General features: G+C 35.8%; 1 protein-coding gene across 2 annotated transcripts; it reads right to left on the bottom strand.

Moving 5' to 3' along the window:
* Positions 1–1,355: 1,355 nt before the first annotated feature.
* LOC135650087 (pre-mRNA-processing protein 40A-like) lies at positions 1,356–24,752 on the bottom strand. Of its 2 annotated transcripts, XM_065169212.1 has the most exons (30): positions 24,561–24,752; positions 20,875–20,942; positions 20,625–20,693; positions 20,194–20,529; positions 19,905–20,096; positions 19,720–19,793; positions 19,401–19,470; positions 13,376–13,428; positions 13,208–13,265; positions 12,945–13,122; positions 12,740–12,860; positions 12,571–12,643; positions 9,460–9,558; positions 9,318–9,386; positions 9,115–9,192; positions 8,899–8,985; positions 8,788–8,822; positions 8,519–8,624; positions 7,121–7,201; positions 6,940–7,032; positions 6,827–6,880; positions 6,632–6,748; positions 6,436–6,534; positions 5,649–5,696; positions 5,481–5,573; positions 3,295–3,402; positions 3,122–3,186; positions 2,933–3,035; positions 1,765–2,079; positions 1,356–1,665 (listed from the first exon to the last, which is right to left on the bottom strand). In XM_065169212.1, the coding sequence occupies exons 2-30, from the start codon at positions 20,905–20,907 to the stop codon at positions 1,531–1,533; spliced, it is 3,042 nt and encodes a 1,013-aa protein (XP_065025284.1). In that variant the 5' UTR covers positions 20,908–20,942; positions 24,561–24,752; the 3' UTR covers positions 1,356–1,530. The 2 variants fall into 2 exon arrangements, with proteins under 2 accessions (XP_065025284.1, XP_065025283.1); XM_065169211.1 differs by having other exon boundaries at positions 1,777–2,079; positions 12,740–13,122.
* Between the last annotated feature and the right edge of the window lie 257 nt (positions 24,753–25,009).

Genomic DNA, 25,009 nt, shown 5'->3' with positions numbered 1-25,009 from the left:
AGACTTTGTAAGTTGCATAAAAGAAAATCAAAAGGAAAAAAGGGCTATCACTGTCGAAGAGGTTTAAAAAATCATTAATTTTCCTCAACTGGCGTACATAAAGATGCACATAACTACCACCGTACAACTACAGTCAACTATTGTCGCTAGACAAATTCAGTACAAGCTTGAAACTTTTTATCAGATATTTCACATGCTTAAACTCTGACTACCCTGGTCATCAAAATAAAAAATTGCCTGGTGCAGTTGCTCAAGCATGGCAGGCTGGTCGGTGTAATAACTGGTCATAAATTGCTGCCATACATATGGATCAAACAAATAATTCTAGCACACATGCTCACGTAGTCCAACACACTAGCACATACAAGCAGGCTTAAAGGCAGCAAACCATGATCATAAGTTCAGATGTTAAATTATCCCAGAAGTTCTTTTTCATAGTGGAACAAAAATATAGAAAAAACAAAAACATCAGAAATCTAAGATAACTAGAAGAGAATAAATGAATGATATCCAAAAGCAATATAAATCCAGAAAAAATATGAAGTCAAAACCAATTGATTTTACATCTTGAATCGTGGGTTTGTAAAATATGAAGTCAAAACCAGAAGTTCTTTCTCATTTAAGCTATGTTTTCTTCAAATCTAAGTGAGGCCTTCTGTCCTTTTCTGAAACCACCAACCTTGATGCTCATTCATTTTTCTGCATATGATCCTGCTTATTTGTCCTATTGGTCCCTTCACATCCCTCCAATCATAATCTCCATCTACTACATTCAAATTGATTAACCAACAGTCAGATAGTACATGTTTGTAAGTTGCAATTAGTAACAAACAATGACAGATGTGGTCAAATACAGGCAACATTTTTAAAGATAAACTAATAGCTTGAGGGTATTTATCATTTCAGTTCTGGGGTTGCAATCTTTATTTTTATTTGCCCATGCAACATGACTTTGACAGAAACTTAAAAGTCCACGGAACCACAGAAAAATTGCTGTGACCAAGATAAATGAATCATACCATTTTGTCTGCAGGAACAAACAAGCACTAGGAAATGCATGTTTATGGAGCAATAGAACACCCATCCCTGGGAAACTAGAGCAACAAACAAGAGAGAATATACCTCCTCCGCTTTGTAATCTTATCTTAGTGTGAACAAGATACCTCCTCCACTTTGCAATCTATCTTAGTTTAAACTATGCAACAACAATGAACGAAAGTCAAATTACCTGAACAGAGAGGTTATATATAAAGTCATCTGTGCATGTTCCCAGCGCCTTCTAATAACCTTTTACAGTTTTGACAGCAATCATTATGTCATTATCAACACATTTGTCAAAGGAACTCTACTCAACATAACAAAAAAAAAAAACTAGCTTTTGCACAATGTCAAACACTAAATTGCAGCATTGTATCAGCAAAATTTGGCTGTTGGTAACATTTACTAAGCATGAATTGTCAAGAAGCTACAATCTTAAAGGACTAACAGATTTCCACATCCTCAAATCTAAGAGCAATAAGCTAAAAAGGACTAACGGATTTCCCCATCCTCTCCAAGTTCTCCATCTTCAAGTTCCTCGTAACCACCATTTCTCCGAGATCCATCTCTATCTCTCTTATGCCTCTTGTGCCGATTTTCAGCATCAGAATCAGAAGCATAAGCATGCTGCGAAATTACCAAGTTAGCCTTTCCAATGTTATTAAATTTACATGTGCAACATTACTTTTCAGTAAATAAAGCAGGATAAAAATGTATACATATTACATCTTTTGGCACCTTTCTAGATTTCTTGCGATCACCACTATGTCTCCTGGACTTCTTAGACTCCTCTTTCTCATCCTTATCGGAGCTCAAGTCATCTGCTGTGCTATGATGACGTTTCCGGTGTTTCCTTTCTTTATCCTTGTCTCGCTTCCTGTCCTTCGAAACATGGCCATCGATCAGATCAACATTATCACTCTCAGTTTCATCCTTTCTTACACGATCCTTCCCCTTTTCTTTTTCACGTTCTCTCTCTTTTTCCTTTCTCTCTTTCTCCTTTCTTTTCTCTTTATCTTCTCTTTCTTTCTCTTTTTTTGCCTGTAATGCAATCATAAGTGATCAAGATCAATATTTCAGATAAGGAAAAGTAATTCACAAGTTCCTGAAACATAAACATTCCAAGTACTAGCCATTAACAGCTGTTCAGAATTCACAACTGACAAGATAGCACAAGTGGAACTTATTGATGAATATGAACAGATGTAGAGAAAAGTTTTAGGCCATTGCATAAACTAAGCTTCATGTTTGACCTGTTAATGCATATAACAAACTAAAGAAAACTGGAACAAAATTAACCCTATTTGTTTTAACCTTGACAAACTTTGACATCAATGGTAAAAGATACTGCAATTGTGGCATCAGATTTGTCATGCTCAATCCGTTTTGTTTTCTTGTTTCATGGAATGATAGCAACCATAACTAAAATATATTGTTTGTTCCAAACATGGAAATGAAAAGGTAATACTAATTCAATTACAAAATAAATAAACTACAGTTACATTTTGGTCCTAATGATATCTAATCAACAAAGCATTAAATGTCGGATACCAGCAGCATGACATCCAACATAATGGTCTTAAGCAATAACGTGAATATAGATTAATGTGGCAGTTGATCATATGACAAATAAATGTCCACTATTACAAGATACATTGACAAAAGGTGAGCATGCTAAATGCCCATAGCAGAGAGAACTCAGAAACCACTTAATTTGAGCTATAATAAAGTATAATAAAATTATTTAATACCCAACAATTCCATCATGCACATAATAACACAATATATATCAGTTGTCTTGAAAATGAAATTGATCATTGCTTAGGTAAGTAAGCTGTAACCAACAGTTCAGAAAAAACATTGAACATATATTAATCGCAAGATAACTTACTACCTTTTCTTCTTCCCTCTTGCGTTCTTTTTCTTTCAATTTCTCTTGCAAATGAGCAACATAGCCCTCAAAAATCTCTTTTCCGAAAGTGTCATCATCAATCGACCTTAAAACAAAAGTCACCAGATATTCATAATAACAGATACTTAACAATTAGATATAACACATGAACAAAGAGGATAGTCTGAATACCTATACTCTTGGCTGTCTTCAAAGAGTAGTTTGCACTCCTCCCACTTTGAAGATGCAGTTATTTCCTTCAATAAAACAAGAAACTAAATTTGGACACGGTGTCAAAGTAAAACATCAACACGTTGATAGACACATGAAACACTTAAATCTGTCCTGAACTTGGTGACTAGTACCTTAATCGAGTACAACAAATCAGAGAAATTATCTGCAAGACGTTGGCGCTTTTTAGCCTCTTTTTCTTCCTTCTCACGAAGCCTTTCCAGTAACTCATCAAACACAAGCTACAAACATTGAAAAGCCTCACATCAAGTCCATACCATAAGGCATCCAAAGTTGCTGATATTCAAGATGCACTCGTGCACCAAGGTATCTTTAAAGCTAGGACAAAGTACCTTAGAAAAATATAAATGTAGAAAGATGTAATCACCAGTCACTAATATTGAGGAACCCAGAAAAGAAAAAAAATGGCTCGTTGGGTTCAAAGGCTGGAGTGTTATGTCAATTGTAAAATGCATTAATACAAATGCATGAGAAAAAAGAGGAAGAAATCAGCAGAAATAGTAAACAACAATCATAGTGGAAAATAGGAGTAACAAAAAAAAAAGGGAACAAAGACAATGAGGACAATGAATTGATATGTCAAAGCCGACTTGATCAGTTTCTTTTCCTTTCTGATAAAGAAACATCATCTTTATTGCCAGGCCTTTCTCCTTTTCCCAAAGAGAACTTTGGTCTTTTTCTATAAATACTCCTACTATGATGCTTTGCATAACATGGAAACCAGAGCTAGCAATAAAGATCCAGGCCATCTACAAATGCCTTTTAAACACTAAGCAACTTGAAAAAACTCACCGCACAAGCCTCTTAACATGGATTTTAAACATGAGCAACTCGAAAAAGCCTAGAGTGCATGTGGACAATGTAAGTTCAATGAGGTTTATGCACCAAAAATGAGACTACGGCTCAAAACCGGTGCACCTTAATTTGTCCCAAGCATGCCTTTTATATAACAATGAAGACAGAAAAACAGAACAAAAAGGAGTATACAACCACCTTAGTCACAGTGTGAAACTTTGATGCCAGAAAAAACATACGCTGGATTTGAGAACAGCGAATAGGCTATTAGCAGAACTTACATAATGAATAGGATCACCAGATAAAATAGAAATTTTAATAAGATAGTTTGTAAGAACAATATAAGAAATGTATTTTATTAAGGTAGTTTAAAAATAATATCCATGGGTTAAATAAAAAATGAGGTACTTGTCAAACTTCAGATCACTTGAGCCCTAGATATGATTGATACAAATGTGTACAATAAAGAGCACACCTCAGTCGAACATTCAGACATATGTCCAAAGCAAGAGCAAAATATAATGCAATGACTCAAAGAACAAGCTTTTTTCCAGATATTATGCCTGATAAAAAACATAAACATTTACCCAAGAGTTTTGTGAAAGATTATAGAAAAATAAACAATATTCAATATTCCCCTAGACGAGAAGCATACCAAACATGATTTCAATAGAAATCAATTTACTCATTTGCACAACTAGGACAATCGTAAGCATGTCATACCAGTTAGCAGCCAAATATAAGAACTGATTACTGACATTACTGGCTGAAAACACTTGAAATTGCAATTCCCTTTAGCTTTGCCATCATGCACCACTTTGTGGAAAGTTTAATCAGGCCATCTAAAATTTCTAAAATTTCATAGATTTCCAGACCGAGACATGAAATCATTTGTAGCTCTACGCCACCTCACCTTCAATTGAAGGTAACTCAACTGCTAGTCTAAATCCATATGAAGCAAAGAAGTATCTTTGGCAAGGAGGACATGTTATAAAATGGCATTTTCATTTGCAATCTTCTTTGTTATTTTTAGCATGTTACTGAGGTGAAAGACCATCATAAAGACACCTCATAGAGTTTATGCAATAAACTTTAGAGTACTAAGAAAGCCTTTGACCTAGGACTAACAAATAGTCCACAAATAAAGAAAGGGCATGCCTACAATTAAGAATAAGAATATGTATATGTTATATTTATGCTTTTCTCCTCCTGTCTAAGTAGGAACCTAAGGATAAAAACAAGGTTCTACTACAGAATAATAAATTAACATCCTATCATATGAATAGGGCTTTCCCGTAGTCAGAAGGTAGCAGGAACCTGTTGGTGCTGAAGGATCTACAGTATAAGAACAATGCTTTGTTGAATAAATATTAACTCATTAGCTACAGAAGTACATGTGACCCAAAAGAAGGTAGTATGATGTTTGTTGATAACAAAATACATCTTTGACAACTAACCACTCAGAAAATATGAGATAGTAAAAACACAACAGAGGAGAAGTTACCTTCAAGTTTATCTCAGATATTCCTTTCAGGCTATCAATACCAGCAACAGAAGCTTTGAAGTCCTCAAATGTCCACGATGAAGCCAAACTAATCTGGAAGAAGGTATTCATAATGTTAGGAGCCTGAACTGGATCAGAACATTCTGAATTTAAATACCAATAGATTACTTTTCCAATCTTCATGGCATCTTTAATTTGAGTCTTGTCTTCATGGTACTGCAATATAAAATAAGAGAGAGATAAGTTCAACATCAATAGGTTCTTAAGAATTAAAACGTTAACAACATTGGCATTGCCGAATAATGTCATCACAATTTAATAATTGTACCTAGCACTAAGCCTATTGCTTTATTAGTACGGAGTCCCTTTTTTGTTTATAAATGCACACCACGGCTGGCCTTTTTAACTTTTTCTCTTTTTTTTCTACTACCTACACCTCCTCCTCCTTTCCCTCTCTTTCTCCTCCTCCAGCTCCACCTCATCCTCCTACAGACAGTTGTACACAATGATACCAGTATTATGACGATCCAGTCATTGAGCAATATTGCTACCAGTCCATGATTGCATTAACAATCATGGAGATACAGTATGGGGCAAACGTTATTATCAATTTGTTCAGTTTTCTGTTTGGATATATTATCTAATAACACATAGGCTTTGATTGCCAAACATTAACTGACAAACATTGTTTTCCTCAAACATTCAGGTTATATCTTTTGTTGTTTTACCAATCCCCAAACTAGACTGTTGCACAATGTTTACCTACTGATGTATCAAGCTCTTCAACAACAGCAAAAATCCAGAATATGATTTTATTACAAAAATGATGGCAATCTTTTATAACATAAATCGTGTGCCTTCAAAGATAAAATCTAATTTTATTGCAACATCTCAAATAGATAATTAGCAAAAAATAGCATTACATAGTAGGTAAAATAAGGAAGAAAAGAAATACCTGCTTCTGAAGTTCCTCAGCAACATCTTCAAAGAGATCTTTGGGTGTTGAACCTGTTGCGTTTGATGCTACTGCTAAGTAAGGTGGCAAATCTTTGACCTGCAAGGAGCAGTTGCAATGTAAACAAGAAGATACGAGGATAAATATGTTTCCAATGAAATCTTATATAGCAAAAGTGACAAAAATCACCAAGTACCTGGATGCAATAATCACGCCAGTGAGTTTTAGCTGTAAGAATTCCTTCAGCTACATGTTCCTCCATCAACTTACGGAACTCATCACGATTTTTACGCTCTGCACGTCGTAATTGTTCCTGAAAGCCCAAAAAAAAAGATATTAGTATATTGCAAGTCAATACAGAATTTACAATTATATTAGGATTCTGAAGCACCTTTTGTATCTTCCTCTGTTCCTCCTCTTCTTTCTCTAAATCATGAATATATTCCTGTAATACAATGAGTGAGCAATAGAGCCTCTCATCATCAACAAAAATGAACAAATAACCTGGAAAATCTCCAATCGATCAATCTTTTCAAGTCGAGAACATCTTTCATCATCCTCCAGACGATCTTGGACTTTTCTCCATTGACTGTTTGCCTGAAGTAGAGAAAGAATGCAGAAGTCAACAAAACATCACAAACTTAACTATCTCATCATGTCCAAAAACAGTTGAGTAATGCCTTGCCTTGATGAAGTCACAGGATTCAAGAAAAGCTCTATATTCCAAAATGTATTTTTTATGATCCTCAGCAGCCTTTGCTCGTTCCTGCACCAAGATCGATATGACAGCAATTAATTGGAAGGCCCACAAATAAGTTGTACGAATAAGAAACATAAAGCTAGTAAGTGTGAGAATAATGCGGTCATCAGAAAAGGCATGAAAAGAAGATTCTTAACTTTTAAAACAGGGCAGTATCATAAATTTCACATTATACAATGTAGTTTGATGAAATGTAGCATACCACGGCACAGAATCACATTGTACTATTCTACTAAATCATCCTGTCCCAACTTATTTCTACAGCAACAATGAGTGCAGAAGCAACAAGGCACAACTGAATGCTCATCAACAATAAATATGTTTGTTTAATAAATTAATATTCTCATTAAGAGTGCCAATGCATTAGCATAATGATGGGACCATTATCATGCATGCCCATAGAAAACATAACACCAGGTCCTAGTGTCTCTTTGTAAAACAGGGAGGCACATGCACAATGCAAAGAATTTTGAATTTTATAACTGTCATACTGAATTGGGCTATGATATGCAAACATATATTTTGCATAAGTGTAGTATGGGCTTTTTGAGGTGGGAAGAAACAAGTAGTTTTTGCAAAAGAGCAATAGTGACTAGAAAGAGGAAAAAGGTATTTTTGAATCTAAAGAATGCTCATATCTTATCTTCAAATTACAAAATCAGTGCTTCCACCTGGTAAAATAAGGTAACTGGTCACTATATGAACCGCAGTATAGCAATCCCCAATTTGCATTTGGTAATAACACCTTCCTATGGGAGGGGGAGAGATAGAGAGAGAGAGAGTCACATGCACCAAACTAAATGCCAAAAATTTTAGTTAAATGTCATGGTCCTTTAAAGTACACAATTATGGGAGCACTTTCAGGCACCAAACTGACAGTTCAGGAACTAAAGATCAAGGTGAATGACAATAAGAGAAAGGAAAGGCAGTGCATAACTTATAGCCTTTGATTCTGGAAGTATGTTATATATTTCAGGTGATGCAAAATGAGAATAGGAGTCAAAAGGTTGCCAAAAATAATCTGCAACTAATTGAACTCCCTGCAAATGTGTCGGTTATTGATCTCAAACACATGCATGATTGATTTCAGTCATTTTTATTTATTACTTATAATCCAACATTACACTTTCTTAAGTTAAAGACAGACAATATCAATTGCCCAAGCAGAAGTACTATAACATTAACTATTCAAAATGTAAGTTTGACACAGCATTCACTCAACCTGGAGGTTTAATAAAATTATAAAGCTGCATAATTTCATAAGAAAAATCACTACTGCATGAACATAAGATTCTGCTAATTAAAATTTCTTCCTATTTCAACCTTCTTCTGCAGCTCCACTAAATAACTTTCAAAAAGATCCTCGCGCTCTCTTGGCCGTTCAACAGCACTGAATCGTTCATCATCCTCGAACATGGTTATAGCTTTACTGCAAAACAGAATTGTCATTTTAAGTATTAACTATGAACAAAATCCACAGAAAACATATCACAAGCTTTACTGAAACAAAAAACTAGATTCTGCATACAAAAACCCTGTAACCTAAAAACCACTCGATTCCACTAACATCATATTAATAGTCAAGAGCAAACCTCCATCTAGTTGTTGATGTGAGTTCCTTGCATTCCTGCATAATAACCAAATTATATCATTAAAAGCATGTTATTTGTGGACCATGTATAGAAAAAAAAAATGGAACTTACTTCTAACATTCTAGTAAAGTCTTCCCGTGCTTTCTTCTGTTTAATACGTCTCTCCTCAGCTTCTTGTTTTTTCCTTTGGCCCAGGTACTAAGACGAGAGAACTTTGATGAGCACTTAAACAAATTATTAAATGACATGGTTTAAGCACGTACTAGGGAAACTAAAAACCAAGCTTGCATTTTTACAGTACATCTGAAATTTTTCTCATGAGCTCACCTCATTAAAAGCCTGTTTTCTTTCTCCAAGTGTTTTCAGGGCACCATACCTTTTATCATTGATGATAACCCTCATTGTCTAAGAAATTTCAAGCAAGAAAATCACACAGAAAGCAGCATTAACAGACTCCAAGAAGTAAAGCTTCTGCATATCCTTTGCCCTAAAAGAAGAGGAACAGAAATCCAAGAAAAAAAGAAACATACCTGCTCCCAAGTCCAATCAGACTCAACATTGGAAGATTCCAGTAAAGACTTAAAAGCATTTTTTGCCTCCTAAAAACAAACATGATTCACAAACTTCAATAAAACAAAGAAAGTATCAACATTATGGACCACATTATATTACCAGCTTATTAGCATAAACCAATGGTTCTTCATCAACCGTTTTCTCTTCTACTGCAGTAACACTAATTTTCCCAGCAACCGGCATAGCCTTTTTGACTTCCTAAAGCATCAGCATAGACACATCACAGTTTATCCAAATTTTTTTAAACAAAGTGCTTAAGTGAATAACACACATTTTAGAACTATCTTCCAAAAAATACAGGCAACAGAAAACAATCCAGGGTGGGATACTTTTTGACGATATCAAGTTCTCAACTATAGAAATCAACACCCATCTAGGGTAAGATGGCAACTCACCCAAAGAGCCTAAAGCAGGTACTTTTGGAACTCATAAATCAAACAAGTCCACAAAATAGACTAAAGCGGTCAAAAATTGTTATGGTTGACTTTAAATTGAGTGGGTTGTTACAAACTCATCTTCCAGAAGTAGATGAATCAAGACTGCCTGGCTCAATACGTAGAAAGAACAGCAAATCATGGTTGTCAAAAAAAAAAAAAAGAAACCCAGCAATAGACCTACCATATAGATCAAATATCGCCAATACACCAAGGCAGTATCCTAGCTAACAATGTTAAAAGTCACCATCATTTTTAGAATCAGTACATAGATAAGTGAATTCTCATATTATTGTTCAAAAACCAACTTGTCTCAGTAAATCAAACTTTGAAATAGCAGAATTATAATATTCTAGAAAATTCAATAATAATTAAATATAATAAGTTGTATAACCAATTTGGCTCGGAAAAAAAAGAATGTACATGAATATGAACTTATCTTGAATCAATCAACTTATACTGAATATCTGGCACTCGTATTTTTCCATATTATAACTTGAATATATGCTTCAATAATATGGATACTTTTGATTGTATATGTTATATACTGAATTTCTAGGACTCATATTTTATACTTGAATATATGCTTCCATAATACTGATACTTATGATTGTAGATGTGCATACATAGTGATCCAGGCAAGTTAAGCATTCTCTCTCATTTCCACCACCCTCATCATCCTGATCTGCCCCATGGACCTGAGCACAACATCCACTCATTTGTGGGTGGCAACTTTCTATTTATATTCAGCCATGGCTAATACAGAGGTGATTTTTTTAATTAGTTAATAACAAAAATTGTTTATATAAAAGTATACATATATTTCCATCTTTATCCATCTAGTTTCCATTTGCTAACCTAAAAGTAGATATCATGGAATATTCCTGAGTGCTGGAGAACAGGTCTTCATTGCAATGATTACTTGTCAAAGTTTCCTAAATACAAGATTTAGCAGCGCAATAATTAAAATGGCCTGGTGCACTAATACAAGATATTACTATTTAGCCCCATAAAGAAAAGTTCTTAAGTACAGATGTTTAACAAAGCAGAGCCATGAAGGGATTAATTGATATATAAGATTTTTTTTTACCAGTCTTCAGATAAATAAGAATATAAGGAATAAAGTAAGCAGATAAATACAGAACCCACCACACAATCTCTCGGTAATAAATAACTTACATGTAATTTAAATCTTGACATTTCAATCCAAATCCTGTACTTAGTGTCAAGGTATACAATTTCGAATAATACCGCTTAGTACGGGCGGTCCATACCGGTCCATCAACTGACCGGTACATACATACATACATATATATATATATATATATATATATATACTTTTATAAAAGACGACGCCGCGTCGCCTTTTATAAGAATATTTATATATATAATCTTATATATACACGCGATGCGACGTCGCGTCGCCTCGGCGACATCGCCCCGCGTGGGAGAAGGAAAAGGCGACGTCGGCGAGGCGATGTCGCCTTTTATAAAAAATATATATATAAATATATATAATCTTTTATATATAAATATATATTTATTAATTTATATATATATAAACGAGGTGACGTCGTCGAGCCTAGGAAAAGAGAGAGGTGCCGACGTCACCGATATATATATATACCGAACGATATACAACTCTGTATACAGTGTCATACCGTACCGAGCGAACGTCGAAACTCCGATACGGTATGATATTTCAATCCTTGCTTAGTTCATTAGACAGAAACTTACTTAGAGCCTGATCTTACAATCATGCACTTGATCTTTAATAGGACCTAACTATAAAGTCATGTAACATGGTGAGAAACACGCTCAGTTCTACAACTGATTTGAATGTGCTCTTCATGGGAACCACCATCCATCACAGCATCACTAGCCCACCAAGGCCATGCAGACATTCAAGGATCAAAAAGCAAAAGAAGTTTGGTAGAGAAAACACATTAAAACCCAAGAATTAAAATTTTGACATAGAAGTGGTACCATACAATGTAATGTGTGTCGGAATGGTTCAATAACGGCCAATACAAGCGGAAAGAGAAAAGGCACAAAGGAACAGCAACACAGAGTGGAGAAATGGCAGCAATGGGGAGGTGAACATGACGAAGAGGAGACAACCTCATAAAAAGAGAGACAAGGACAAAGGGGCAAGGCCAAGGTGGCCACAAAGGCAAAGTTTGAGACGAAGGCAAAAGAGGAGAGAGAAAAAAAGTGGGAGACAGACAGATAGAAAGACAAACATGTAAGCTTCAAATAAGAAACAAAAAAGAATCTGTTGTTGCTGATACCATCTAGTACAACTCAGGACAAATAATCTTACTGGCAGCACAGTAAAACCAGAACAGTAAGCTTACCAGGCAGCAAGCATTGTTCCGAACTGAACCAGTAGATAATGTTCTAGTGGTTGAGTACAGTCAAAATTTAAATACATACTATGATCTCTAAATTTTTATAACTAAACTATATAAAAACAGTTTTTATCTCTAGTTTTTTCATGAAGCACTTATCCAAAATCTATTGCTGATCTTTATTTTCTCAATCAGTCAAGGTTGAAAGCATTAATGGTTTCTTAATTTTTTATTTATTTAACATATTAGTCATATGCTTACAAGGGCAAGATTGTGTTCATTAACCCCTTCTAGGCCTTGCATTGGCAGGAGCCTCTCGTACACTACGTAATCCTTTCTTTACATGTCAAATCAGTTAAACATTATTACTGCAATAAAATAACGAAAACTTGATAATAACTTAATCAAAGATATTGACATCATACCTCCAGATCGTTAGCAGAAGTTCCATCAGGCACACTTGAAATATTTGTCAGGGATGAGTTGTCATGATTACTCCTGCAAGACATATTATGAGACACAAAGTAGGCTACATTTTCAACAAAAAGAAGAACAATAAGAAAACACATATTCTAAAAAGCCACATGTCCAAACCTTATTACAGTGGTTGTAGCATCAACAGGAACAGAAGGAAAACCAGTACTTGAAGAAGCAGAAGCAGATACAGGAGTTACCAAAGTGTGAAGATTTGGCACACCAACAGTGGGTTCTGTTCCTGAAGAAGAACTAGAATTGGTACCAGCAGATATTCCAACAGCAATAGATGTTGGTTTCAAAACTGTCACAGTTGATTGGATACCAGAAATAGCCGGCATCTGCATTTGGTTAGAAAACATCGGTTGTACAGCAGGAGACAGAGCATTTGTGGAAGAAGGCATTTCAACAGAAAGAACAGTTGATAAGACAGACGTAGCAGCTGTCCCTGTTTCTTTTGGTGCTGAATGAATTGCAGCCTTCTCGGCATGTTCCCGGGCTAGCTAAAATTGGAACAGAAATATTATCACAACTAAAACTAAATCAGGAAGGAAAGAGAATGTAAGAAACAAATAAGAAAGCAAAAACCTTGAGATCATCAGGTATCGTCCATTTAGATTGCTTTGTGACCTTGTTATAGTAGTATCTACAACATATCGAGAAGCAAGAAAATTTGCAGTTCTTTATTAAGGCATATAAAGAGTTACAAAATTAGCAGATATAAAAAAACCACTAAAACATGACACAATTACACACTTCCGACTATCTGCAGTGGTGAATTCCTTCCAATCAGTCGATGCATCTGCCCTCTGCCACAGATGAACATGTTCAGTAACTTCCAACAACTAGTGCAACACTTCCAATAAGCCAAAAAGTGAAAGGTAAAATCTCAACAAAAAAATATTGTACTATAAACATAATTATGGAATAGACCATGATCATAGATCAAATAAAGTTACAAATGCCATAATCTATGGGTATTGGTGTGATGTTGTAACATACAAATATCAGGTCAAGCAATTATCTTAGCAACACAATGTTTCATTTTTCACTGAGAATGACTCTACATACTCAGTAATCAGGACCGTTAAGCTCAACCAACTTTATCAGAAAGCAAATTCACCAGAAGAACAATGAAGAGAATTATTGATAAAGACTGCAGGATGTGAAACACAAGCCTGTAAGATGAACTAACCCTCACTTAGGACACTCATCTTATTCAAAATAAGAACAGAAACAAGGAAAAAATATCAACCTGCAGAAAGTAGAATAAGATACAATCTTATAGACAGAAAGATAGAAGTTACTCCATTGCAGAAAAAAGTGAATGGTCATGTTTATAAGTTGAATCTGCTGTTTGACAAATAAAAGACAGTTAAAGAAGTATAATGAAAAGAAATAACAGGATAACATTAGATATAATCACGAATTCAAAGAAAAATCATATATGAAGTACATTTAAAATTCATAAAGTGACAAAACATTATTTCAAGAAGACACTTTGCAGATAGCATTAGAAATGAAAATGAGTTTTATAAATAGGCGAAAGAATTGATAGATGCATCTAAAAAATGAACATACAGAACAAAAACTAAGAAAAAAGAAAGGATGAGAGTGCCAGAAAAATTGAAATAAGTTAACTACAAAGAACACTGAAAACTAAAACAAAGGATGTTTTTAAATAGTCATGTCCAAACCCTGGAATATGGTCTGAACAAGTGGTCCATTGCTTAAGCATGGTCACTTCAAGAAAATCTCAATTTAATATTAGTAAGAAAAACTAAAGGAATATAAAGTAACAGGTACTCGATAATTATGAGAATAACTAAACAAGATGGGAAACCGAGTAAAGCTTGGACACAGATAAACTAAGCAGTTAAAGCAAAATTATTTAACCAGATGAATGAACACAATTATTCAGCATATCTGTGCTAGTTTCAATAATATATAAACTATAAATACAGAAAATGCATTCCACCAAGCATATGGAAGTCCTTTTTTTGTGATATTTCAATTTAATGCACTTGTGCCTCAATAATGCATAAATTATAAAAAAATTAGTTTTAATTAAGATGTATTTTCTGCAAACAAACAAATAAGAGTTCTCGCATTGTACAAGAATAGGCATGGCAAAGCTGGTACATACTAGTATTTTCAAAAGGCGCTCAAGCGCTCGCCTAGGTGCTCAAGCGAGTAGAGGCGAGGACCGAGCGCCTCACAAAACCCCCAAGCATAGTGCTTCAATGAAGCACTACTTGGGCACTTGCCTGAGCCTAGGTGCTATGCGCCTCGGGCAAGCGCCTAAGCCAAATTTGGTCAAGTTCAAACTTTGGTTCAATTGGACTTATAAGTTGGTTCAATCGGACCAACTAACATAGTTACCCTAACACCGTCCAACCCCCTCGCCCAACCCAATAAAAGAAAACAATGGTGAAATGAAACCCTACATATGTCGCCTTTGTTCGCTATGCTAGCTGTCGTCGACAACCTTGTCTAGTCTCGTTCACCGCTGCAGCTCAGCTGTCGTCACTGCAACTCGTCCGTCATTGCAGCTCATCCACCACTGTAGCTCGTCTAAACCCTAAACCTCTTTCACCACTATAGCTCTGTCTGTTGATGTAGTAGCACCGTCTGCCACCAATGGCAAACTCTTCCATTGCTTCCATCGTCCACCGTTGTAGCTTTGTCTGTTCGCAGCTGCATTTTCGTTCACCACCCTCTACTTCCCCCACCTTCCCATTAGTTAAACTGCTTTGTCCATTCCCCCACCTTACCGTTAATTAAACTGCAAACAAACGTGCAGCAACTCGTTTGGAGCAGTTTAAATATATTTGTTGTATCTAGGGCAATATGCACTTTGATTTATACATGAAACTCCGTTAGCTTTTACTTGATGATGTCTTAGAGCAGCAAAAGCTTCCTGGTTAACAAGATGCGTTTGGAGCAATTTAATTCTAACATAGGTCTTCATAACCATGTTTAGTACATTCTTATTTAGCTACATATTATTTTAATTATAATATTTAAGAGTACCTCGCTTCGCTCGGACGAGCGCCTAGCACCTTGAGTGTTTTGGAACCTTGGTGCTTTTTGGTGCCTAGCAATTTTAAAATTACTAGTACACACTCATGGAATTCACTGTACCAATGAGACACAATAACATGGAGGATATGCTATTGTGAAAATTATCATGCATGTGACACCACATCATGCCTTGTGAAAATTAACAAGGTGTGCAGTTACAACCAACTTGATAAATGCTATACTTATTCAGATGCTATCTGATAAATCAGAAATAATATGTCAAGAAGCTATTGGATAATTTGTTTCATGAGTTTTGGTCCAATGTTCAGTGAATTGTGTTGTTCGGACATCATGATCTGTCCTATAAATGAACTATCACAAGGCAACAATCAATCTTATATGGCATCTCATAGCAACCACCTTCATTTTAACTCCTATGATAGGCATCCAGATAAAAGCAAAATGTGTTATCAAACAGAACTTCTCAAACTCTTCTACAGTATATAAAACCATTGATAGATCAGCTGTCACGTGTGACAAATATGTGCTAGCATAGCATGCCATGGTATTTTACAGACAAGTGGAAATATCCACTGTATTATACTATGCACCAACAAGCTCAAAACTGTTATGGAAAATAAAGGAAGAAAGGTTAATAAGGCCCACACAGAATCTTGTTAGTAGAAACATGCAGCCCTATGTATCACACATATCAAGATGCTGCAATCCGTCTTTTTGTAATGGTTGTTTGGTTTAAGTGTGACATGTTGCCCAGGTCCAGCCAGCCGTGTCGTAGAACAATGTTGAACAACAGGACTCCATAAGCATGATACACTTATTTTGTGCTAGTTTCCAATTGACATGGCAAAAATCAAGATCTAAAGTGCTGAGCCCATGCCTAGTGTACATTGGTGCTGACTCCTTTCATTAAAATGCAGACATCACGTGCAGGGCATGTGCACAGAGACCGATGCAAACAGATTATACTATCTGCCTCCAAAAACTTTACCGCCCAAGTCGGTATGGTATGGGCCATATGGACCGGTCCAACTAATGACCGAGACATGGATCACCCGAGTCCCTATCGGCACGCCCCTACGTACTATGTGTTGGTACACCAATACAGACCGATATATAATGACTCAACAAATCTCCAAACATGGTCCAATACCCAAAATAGTGAACCATGTTTTTGCCAATTAAATTAGCTGCCTAAAAAAGGTTTAATCCTTCTCGATAGCAATAAAAAAGCAAAAATGAAAGACAATTGAAATCAGGGTTCTCAATTTCGATGAGTACCGCCCGATACGGGCAGTACGTACCAGTCTAAGAAGATACAGGTACATAGACCATCCTCTACCGAACAGTACCAGTGTTTTGACCAGTACCAAGGCGTGCCGACTGGTACCGAGGCATACCGATTGGTACCATGACGTACCAATCGGTATCGCCTCAGATTTCGACCGTTACTAAGGTATACCGATTGATACGCCCTGACATGATAGGTGAAGGTATTTTTAAAGTATTATAATGTACCATAGGTACGCCCTAGCGTACCGACAGTATATACCGATCTGCTCAGTACGCCGATACGGACCGATATTCAAAACCCTGGTTGAAACTAAAAATTCTGTATAACTGCACAAGTTATTGGGTATTATGAAGCACAAGGTCAAGAGGACAAAGGCGGTTTCATGCATTCAAACAAATAAGACAAACTCAGAATAGAAGAGAAAAAGGCTCCATTTATTATAAGTGATGAATTAATCAGACATCAGAATAAACTTCATAAATATTCAGAATAAGAAATTATGCTAATAAAAAGATGGCATAATAACAAGTGCTAGGAATGTAAAGATTGCAAACCAACAAGAGAAAAGAGCAGAAGAATAATGCCATTAGCCAACTGTGCCTATAGAATTCTATAAACAGCAGTTAAGAGTTAAAACCTAGTAATTTGGCTTGAGAGATATATCATATGATGAGAAAAGTAAAAAATTTCTAATAAAAAGGAAAGGTAGTTTCTTGGATAATGTAGCAAAGAAACACAAAGAATAATCAAACATTTCTTGCATAGCCACAAATACTAAGTAGCAAAAAAATTCATGACAAATAAAAGGTAATAAAGGGATTAAAAAGACATTTAAGCAGTGAGTAGTCGACTAGTTGTGTAATGATCAACTACAATTGGGCAAGCAGGCATTATGATCTCAAGAAATGAAAACCGAAAAGCATACAAGGACAATACTAAATATTAGCTTCAGCAAACTATTCTCACATTCACCAACAAGAATATAGCTGGTTATAATATTTATGCAAGTTACAGACAAATGTGTAAGATCAGATATTTTGAAAAACAGATAATGCAGAAAACATTCACACATAAACCATACCTCCTTTGTGAGAATTTATATCATGTACCTGTTAGCAAACTTAGAACTAATTAAGTAAAAAAAACAGCATGAGCACATTGAATTTTCCACCATCATATACCACAGTATGGAAAGAATTCAATTCATTATTCATTTGAAATGGGGAGGCATTAAGTTATCCTTCAAAAAGTAAAAAATCAAAAATAACTAATTAAGATGTACCGCAGAAAAGAAAAAGATTTGACCATTTTGTGCTTTACAAACATTGAGCGAAAATAACCTCAAGAATAGATTTTTTCAGCCATTGGATATCTACAATTACCATCAAATTCTGTTAAAATAATTAGGCAGTTGATAGTTAGGACAAATGTTGTTTGCACACCTTAAAAGACAAAGTCTTGCATCATACTAAGTATATATTGGCACTATCAAGTTTCAGCATGTAAGTTGCAGCATCCGATTGAGAAAAAATGATTAATTAGATAAGGACATGTGCTATCAGGATCCATGTGTGATATTCTAACTAAACTAGTCAGTGTCACATTTAACAGTTGAGAGAATCTTTCTTAGGGTCACAAAATACTGATCAGATATTGTCCACTTATTAATACTAAATAATCTTACAACTAATGGGAATTGTTCACCATGTTGTGAAATTTTCTAGAAATAAATAAAACATACAAGCTAGAATACTAAATTCCATATATGATTTGAAGTGCAAACATAGACATTCAATATGCATACAGAAATATTATGGATCTTGAAAGTTTGAACTGTCTAAAATGGCATAATCTCAGCATGCAAGCAGGAGCATATGCTAATATATCAAAGTGGAAAATGAAACTGCAAATTTGTTTGACTAATGCAGTACAAGAAATATCTAAAGGTACTTCTACAATAAGTAGTGATCTCAGTAGGTGAAAAGCTGTGCAGATGCAACCTACCAAAACCTACATTGGCTGAAATGAAAAGAAAAGAAGCACCACCAAACTTTCATGTTAACAGCTTAAGAGTGGTAAAATGCATCTGGTCTTGGTAGTTTGTGTCTACTGGAGATTAGACCCACCACAAACAGTGAAAACTGCCCCTTAATAAAATAAAGATAAATAGCAACAATTGCCTGCCTTGAGAACAGTGAAACCTCGCCTTCATAATGACCATATAGGGCAGTCGTTTTTAGCTCCAGACGTGCCAAAAGACATCTACAAACCAGTAGAAGAACATGCAAAGAAACAGAGGATACAAATAAAACATTTTTTATCATCATGGTAGCTACAACTGTCAGGATTCATGAAAGGAACCATAATTTAAATCAATCAATGGCATTATCAAATGAAGTTCTATTGCAAGAAATAAGAATATACATGTTTAATCAAGTGATTCACCTCAATAGGCGTCATTAACTCAAGTGGCTTCTCCCAGACAGATTGCCTAGTCTTCTTATTATAATAATATCTAAAGAAGAAAATATTTTGATGAATTAGAACAAAAAAATTGTACCAAAACCATATGAATGAAGTAATAAATATGAGATAAAGTGCTGACATAATTAATTTTAGTTGAATGTTAGCATGGAATATCAATGATATTAATTGAACAGTAGAAATCAATTGGTATTGATTAAATAGCAATTAATAAAAAAGAATACAGTTTTTTTTAGCCAGAGAAGACAGTGAGCAAATTGTGTAATCATTCAGCACAGACCTTTTACCATCTGCAGAAGTGTGCTCTTGCCAATCAGAAGCCTGTTCAGTAGAGCTAGGTTGTGTAGTTTGTGCCTACATTCAAAGAGGAAAAAATGTTAAGAGAGAATAACTAATATTTACTGGAATAAATATAAGAGTAGGCAATTCCTCCCAGAGAAACTAAATAGCAGAAAAGTTTCGCACAGGTGCAGTGACAGAAGAAGCTGATGGTTGCTGTGCAATCTGGATCACAGGTGTAACATGGGGTATACTCTGAGTCCCAGGTGTAGACCAGGGTTGTGTTACTGAAGGGGCAGGAGTTTGCATCTGTGATGCCACCTGATACTGGGGAGGAGCATTCATACTATTTGGTGCCTGGCCATAAGATGTTGCAAACTGCAACAATCCAGCATCGAAATATCAAACAACACATCAATAAAAGCAACCAAAAAACCTAGGGAAAAAACTTAAATATATGGCTTGCAGATATTACCGTATAAGACGAAGAAAGGGGCATTCCTACACCAGGCAAATTTGGTAAATTGCTTGGCACCTGAGCATTCTGCTGAGGTGGCAGTGATCCGGATGAGATAGGTCGACTTGCTTGAACATATGGCAATGGAATCGCTTGTGATGAAGGCGGCACTTGACCTGGTTGGCCTGAAATTGGGGGCAAATGCTGTGTTGATTGAGGAAAATGAGGCATTTGAGATTGACCAGCAGGCATGGCAACATTTGGTCCAGGCATTCCTTGAGCAACGGGCCGGAATTGCTGAGAGGCTGCTGGTACAAACTGATGTGTTTGCGGAGTTGGAACCATTGTTCTAAACTGCAATATAAACATAATAATATCCTTTCAGGAAAACAGATGGAGGAAATCAAACAAATCAAGAAAGCCAAATGCAAACAATGAACTGCATATACCTGCATAGGCATGGGGGGAACAAAATTTTGAGGTGGGCCAGCAGACCCAACTACTGCAGGCCTAAGCGGCTTTAAAATGGAAGGCAACACATTATTTTCATGACATGAAAACAATAACAAACAGAAAATAAATTGAAACAGAACAACTCAAGATTGACTACTTTTATGTGACCTTCCACCAGTCAAGTATAGAAGGAAATTGAGTACAAATTCAATAAGGGAGCAAAGTCATTTGAAAATTATGTGCTACCTGTGCCCCAGAGGACTGTGGAATATTGGCCATTCTCCACAGATATTTGAGTGAACAATGAAAAACAGCTGTAAACAAAAATCAACCACAAAAATGAATCTCCAGGTTGGAATGAATATAAAAGATAAAGTAAAAAAATAGTACACAAACAGAAGAATTGGAGGAAAAAAAAAACATGAATCGTTACCATGAAAAAAACTTGAGCCTCACAATCAATTTAGTGACTTACATATGACATGTATGGACAAAAATCTCATGATGTTAATCTGAATACAGCAATTATCAAACATTAACTGACACTAGTGAATGGCAACAGCAGCAACTTCAAACGGCACCGACATTTTGAGAAGATGACAGTGGCGAGAAGGCTCGCAAGACATCAAACACCAACGACAATGACAACAGTGCCGTGTCAAGATGCCAACGGCAAGAAGAGAGCTCACGAAGTAGCGATAGCAGCGTTGCAAGAAGAGGGCTTGTGTTCGCGAGCCCTAGTCGCTATTTTAGGTTTTTTTTCTTTTTTAGATAGTGAGTTGGATGGGGCCTATCGTTGTTTCAGTTTTTTTTTCTGAGTTAGATTGGACCGCCAGAAACAGGGGTGGTCCACGTACCAATCCACGCCAAAAACAATAGGTACCACACATTTCATGTTGTTTCGGGTAGCACGTTAGCCCTTGGGCAGGAACATCAAAATGCACAATGGTATCCCAAGAAATTTAAGCTTGTTGCCTTGTCTAGAAAAAGAAAGTATACAACTTATGAGATTCAAGCACAGATACATTTAATCATTTTATTCATATCAGTGACATGTCAAACATAAATAATTTCTAGTTCCTTGTATATTATCCATAGTCATCAAAATCAGACCGAACACAGTGGTTAGACTGAAAAAACTGGGAATCAAACCATTGCCCGATCCGATTCACTCATTGAATCAGTTATGTTAAAAAGCTAGAATGAACCAATTGACATTATTTATTTTTGGATAACCCACGTGATCTGATCGGCTTTTGGATAACTCGCTGATCCAATTGGTTTTTGGATACCCGCATGAACCTATGGGTTTTTCAATAACCCGCATGAACCGATTGGGTTAAAAAAAGATCTTTTTATTACTTGCTTAAGAGGATATCTATGTCAATTTTGAAATTAAGATTAATGTGACAAAGAAGATGATTCTTGTTCAATCGTTTCTCTCTTTCAACCACATATCATCCTTCGATCACCTCTCTCCTCCGCCTCCACATTTTCCTCCAACTATCGTTATCTCTCCACCCCTTCTCTCATGTATCCCCTCTTCACCTCTTCTCCCTTTAGTCATCAAAATGCACGAGTAGTAATCGGCATTTTGATTGCTAAAAAGCTATCCATTTTTATCTTAAAAAATCTCAGATGCATATGTTATTTAAGTCATGATCACTATGTTGGATAAACCATTTCTTCTATATCGTTGAACATTATATTCTGAGTTGGATTCAGTAATTATTTTTTAGATTTTGTCATGTGTTATTAAATATAGATAAAAGTTTATATTTATAATGTTGGTTGATGTTATCATGTTTATCATATTCTATTGCATTGAAGTTGTGTTCTCATTTATCTAAAATTGTACCTTTTTTATTAATTTCATATTTTAGATTTTTAATATATATAATTTTAAATTATTTATATAGTTTATAATAATTTAAATTAAATATGTGGTTCGACCATTTAACCCACCGATCGAATGACTCAATGACCTAAAACCTGGTTGGACTGCTTTCCGATTCGTTTTTGATAACTACGATAGTAACCCCCTCATTTTTCTCCGTTGTCTCCTTCCAACCAAACACCAAAAGAACTTTCTTGCTAGCTAAATTTATATGCAGGTAATCATAGTCTAAAATGGGATGTTTGGTGGATAAAAAGTCATTGGTTCTTTAGTTTTACTTAAGAAGCAACGAAAAGAAAATTTGACAAAACTCCAATTGCTCATTGTTCAGATGATCTTTCTAAATCTATTTTAATTCACGTATTTAAATATCAACTATTCTGTAGAACCTAGCATGCCAAAGAAATACTAAGACAACACAGAGAGGTGTAACCCTTAATGCATATCTACTTTGTAGCTTGTATTGCTTGATCCTAGACAACATCAGTAGAAAAAAGAACTTGGTAAGTGCTTATACAGTGTATTAAGTACCATGCCAACACATTATTAGTAATATTTGGCAAAGAAAATTTTAGTCCTTGATTGTCCTTGGCCCTTGTCTTCTTTAAATTTATTCAAATATTGTTATGATAAACATAATGCTACTGCAATTTAGAAACCAGCACCATATCCTTCGACTTCATAGATTTAATTATTTTCCATTTTACTGCATAAAATATACCTAAAAGCAAACTTATCATAATCCTTATAGAAATTACCTTGAGATCTGTTTGTTCAAAATGTTATGCTTGTAAAACTTAATTGTCAAAAAGTGACAGACAAGACATGAAGAGAGATCATAGCTATACATGTAACAAACCAAAAAAAGGCCAGGAATCCATATAGAGAATTTCTATAGCAAGGTAGGTCGAGATGAAGGTCACTAATTGTCAATCAATTAACCACTGGATTGCTGTAAAGAATACTTGTGGTTACTAGTAAACCAACACTTGTGGTTACTAGCAGACCAAATATTAATTCCCCCACTTTAAAGATGCTCCAATCTCACGCTCCTAGGATGAAAATTTAGTAGGACTTCATTCCCACTTTTTTCTTTTTTTGCTGCTATCCAATCTGGTTATGAGAACATTGTCCATTTTCCTTATAATTGGACTGCCTTACCTGTAAATTGTATGTTATTAAAGATTTTGTTTGTATTGCTTGAAGCTCCTCAAGAAATGTAGAGTTAAAACAAAGTGTCCCGACCATACATTCATTGTCGAAAAAATGTCAAGATGGTCTAGCGCATAACAATATACTCATTGCCCAGAAAACCTACAAGATAATCTGTCTTAAAATGGTTATGAAAACAAGCATCCCATATATTCCCATAAGTTGATCAAACATGTCCAGGTTGCTGAAAAAAGTACAGAAATTTAAAACTTGTGTTTTGTTCTGCAATGTACGATAGTTTATAACTTGCATAAGAAATGTAAAAACAAAAGGCAGAGAGTAATAAAAGGAATAACAACTGACGAGCAAAGAAAGAAGAGGCTGTTTACACTCCATAACAGGCCATCGTCTAAGGGGATCAAAATCAACGAGGGAGATAAGATAACTCAATGAAGGCAGGGCGAAAAGAATCAAAAAAGAAAGAAAGTGGGGTAACAAAGAGATATACTCCTCCTTAATCTATTAAGAAAAGAACAGGGGAAAAAGGAATAAAAAAGAAAGAAGGGAAAAAAAGAACAGAAAGGCCCTCGTTGATCTATCAAAAAGGAAGAATGCAACCCCTCTCTGATCCGTGATGCAACAAAGAGAGAGGGTAGAGGGACAGCAAGCTGCCGTCGAAGGAAGCAAGAGCGAACCCTAGGGTTATCTTTTTCCGATCGTCGTTAAATTACCATCCACAAGACGACGTAGGGTTTCCGGAATCACGACAACTAGACGGAAAAGCAACGAGGATCAAAAAATACATCCGTATTTGAGGAATCAAAGGTGAGGTTTTCGGGATCACGAAAATTAGAATATAGGGGTTTGGGGATCCAGCAATTACCTGTCCTTGGGAAATCGAAAGCTCGATGGGCGAGAGGAAGGAGGGTTTCTCCTGGCCTATCCACTCGCTCTTCAACACGAGACTACGAAGGGCGTAGGCGGACGCGAAGGCGGAGACGGACGCGAAGCCGGAGGCGGTGAAGACGGGGTTTTGCGCTACAACGTGAGTATGCCCACAGGCGAACCGCTTAGGTTTGGGCACAACGGGCAAAGAGCGGCACCATATATGTGGCCGACCGCGAAGACCCAGCAATTGTGATCGGACCCAAATTTGATCTTGGGCCGCCTGGTACATTAGGATTGGATATTCTTGTAAGAGAAAAGCCCAACGATGAAGATGTTGATGGGCTTTCCAGTTATGGAGAGAGAGAGAGAGAGAGAGAAAAAAAGAGAGATACATATATATATATATATATATAGAGATGTTGATGGGTTTTTCAGTTATGGAGA

The sequence above is a fragment of the Musa acuminata genome, chromosome BXJ3-9, assembly GCF_036884655.1.
Source record: "Musa acuminata AAA Group cultivar baxijiao chromosome BXJ3-9, Cavendish_Baxijiao_AAA, whole genome shotgun sequence".
NCBI lineage: Eukaryota > Viridiplantae > Streptophyta > Magnoliopsida > Zingiberales > Musaceae > Musa > Musa acuminata.
Note: the sequence above shows the minus strand (reverse complement) of the source record. Positions and strands in the feature narration are given on the sequence as shown.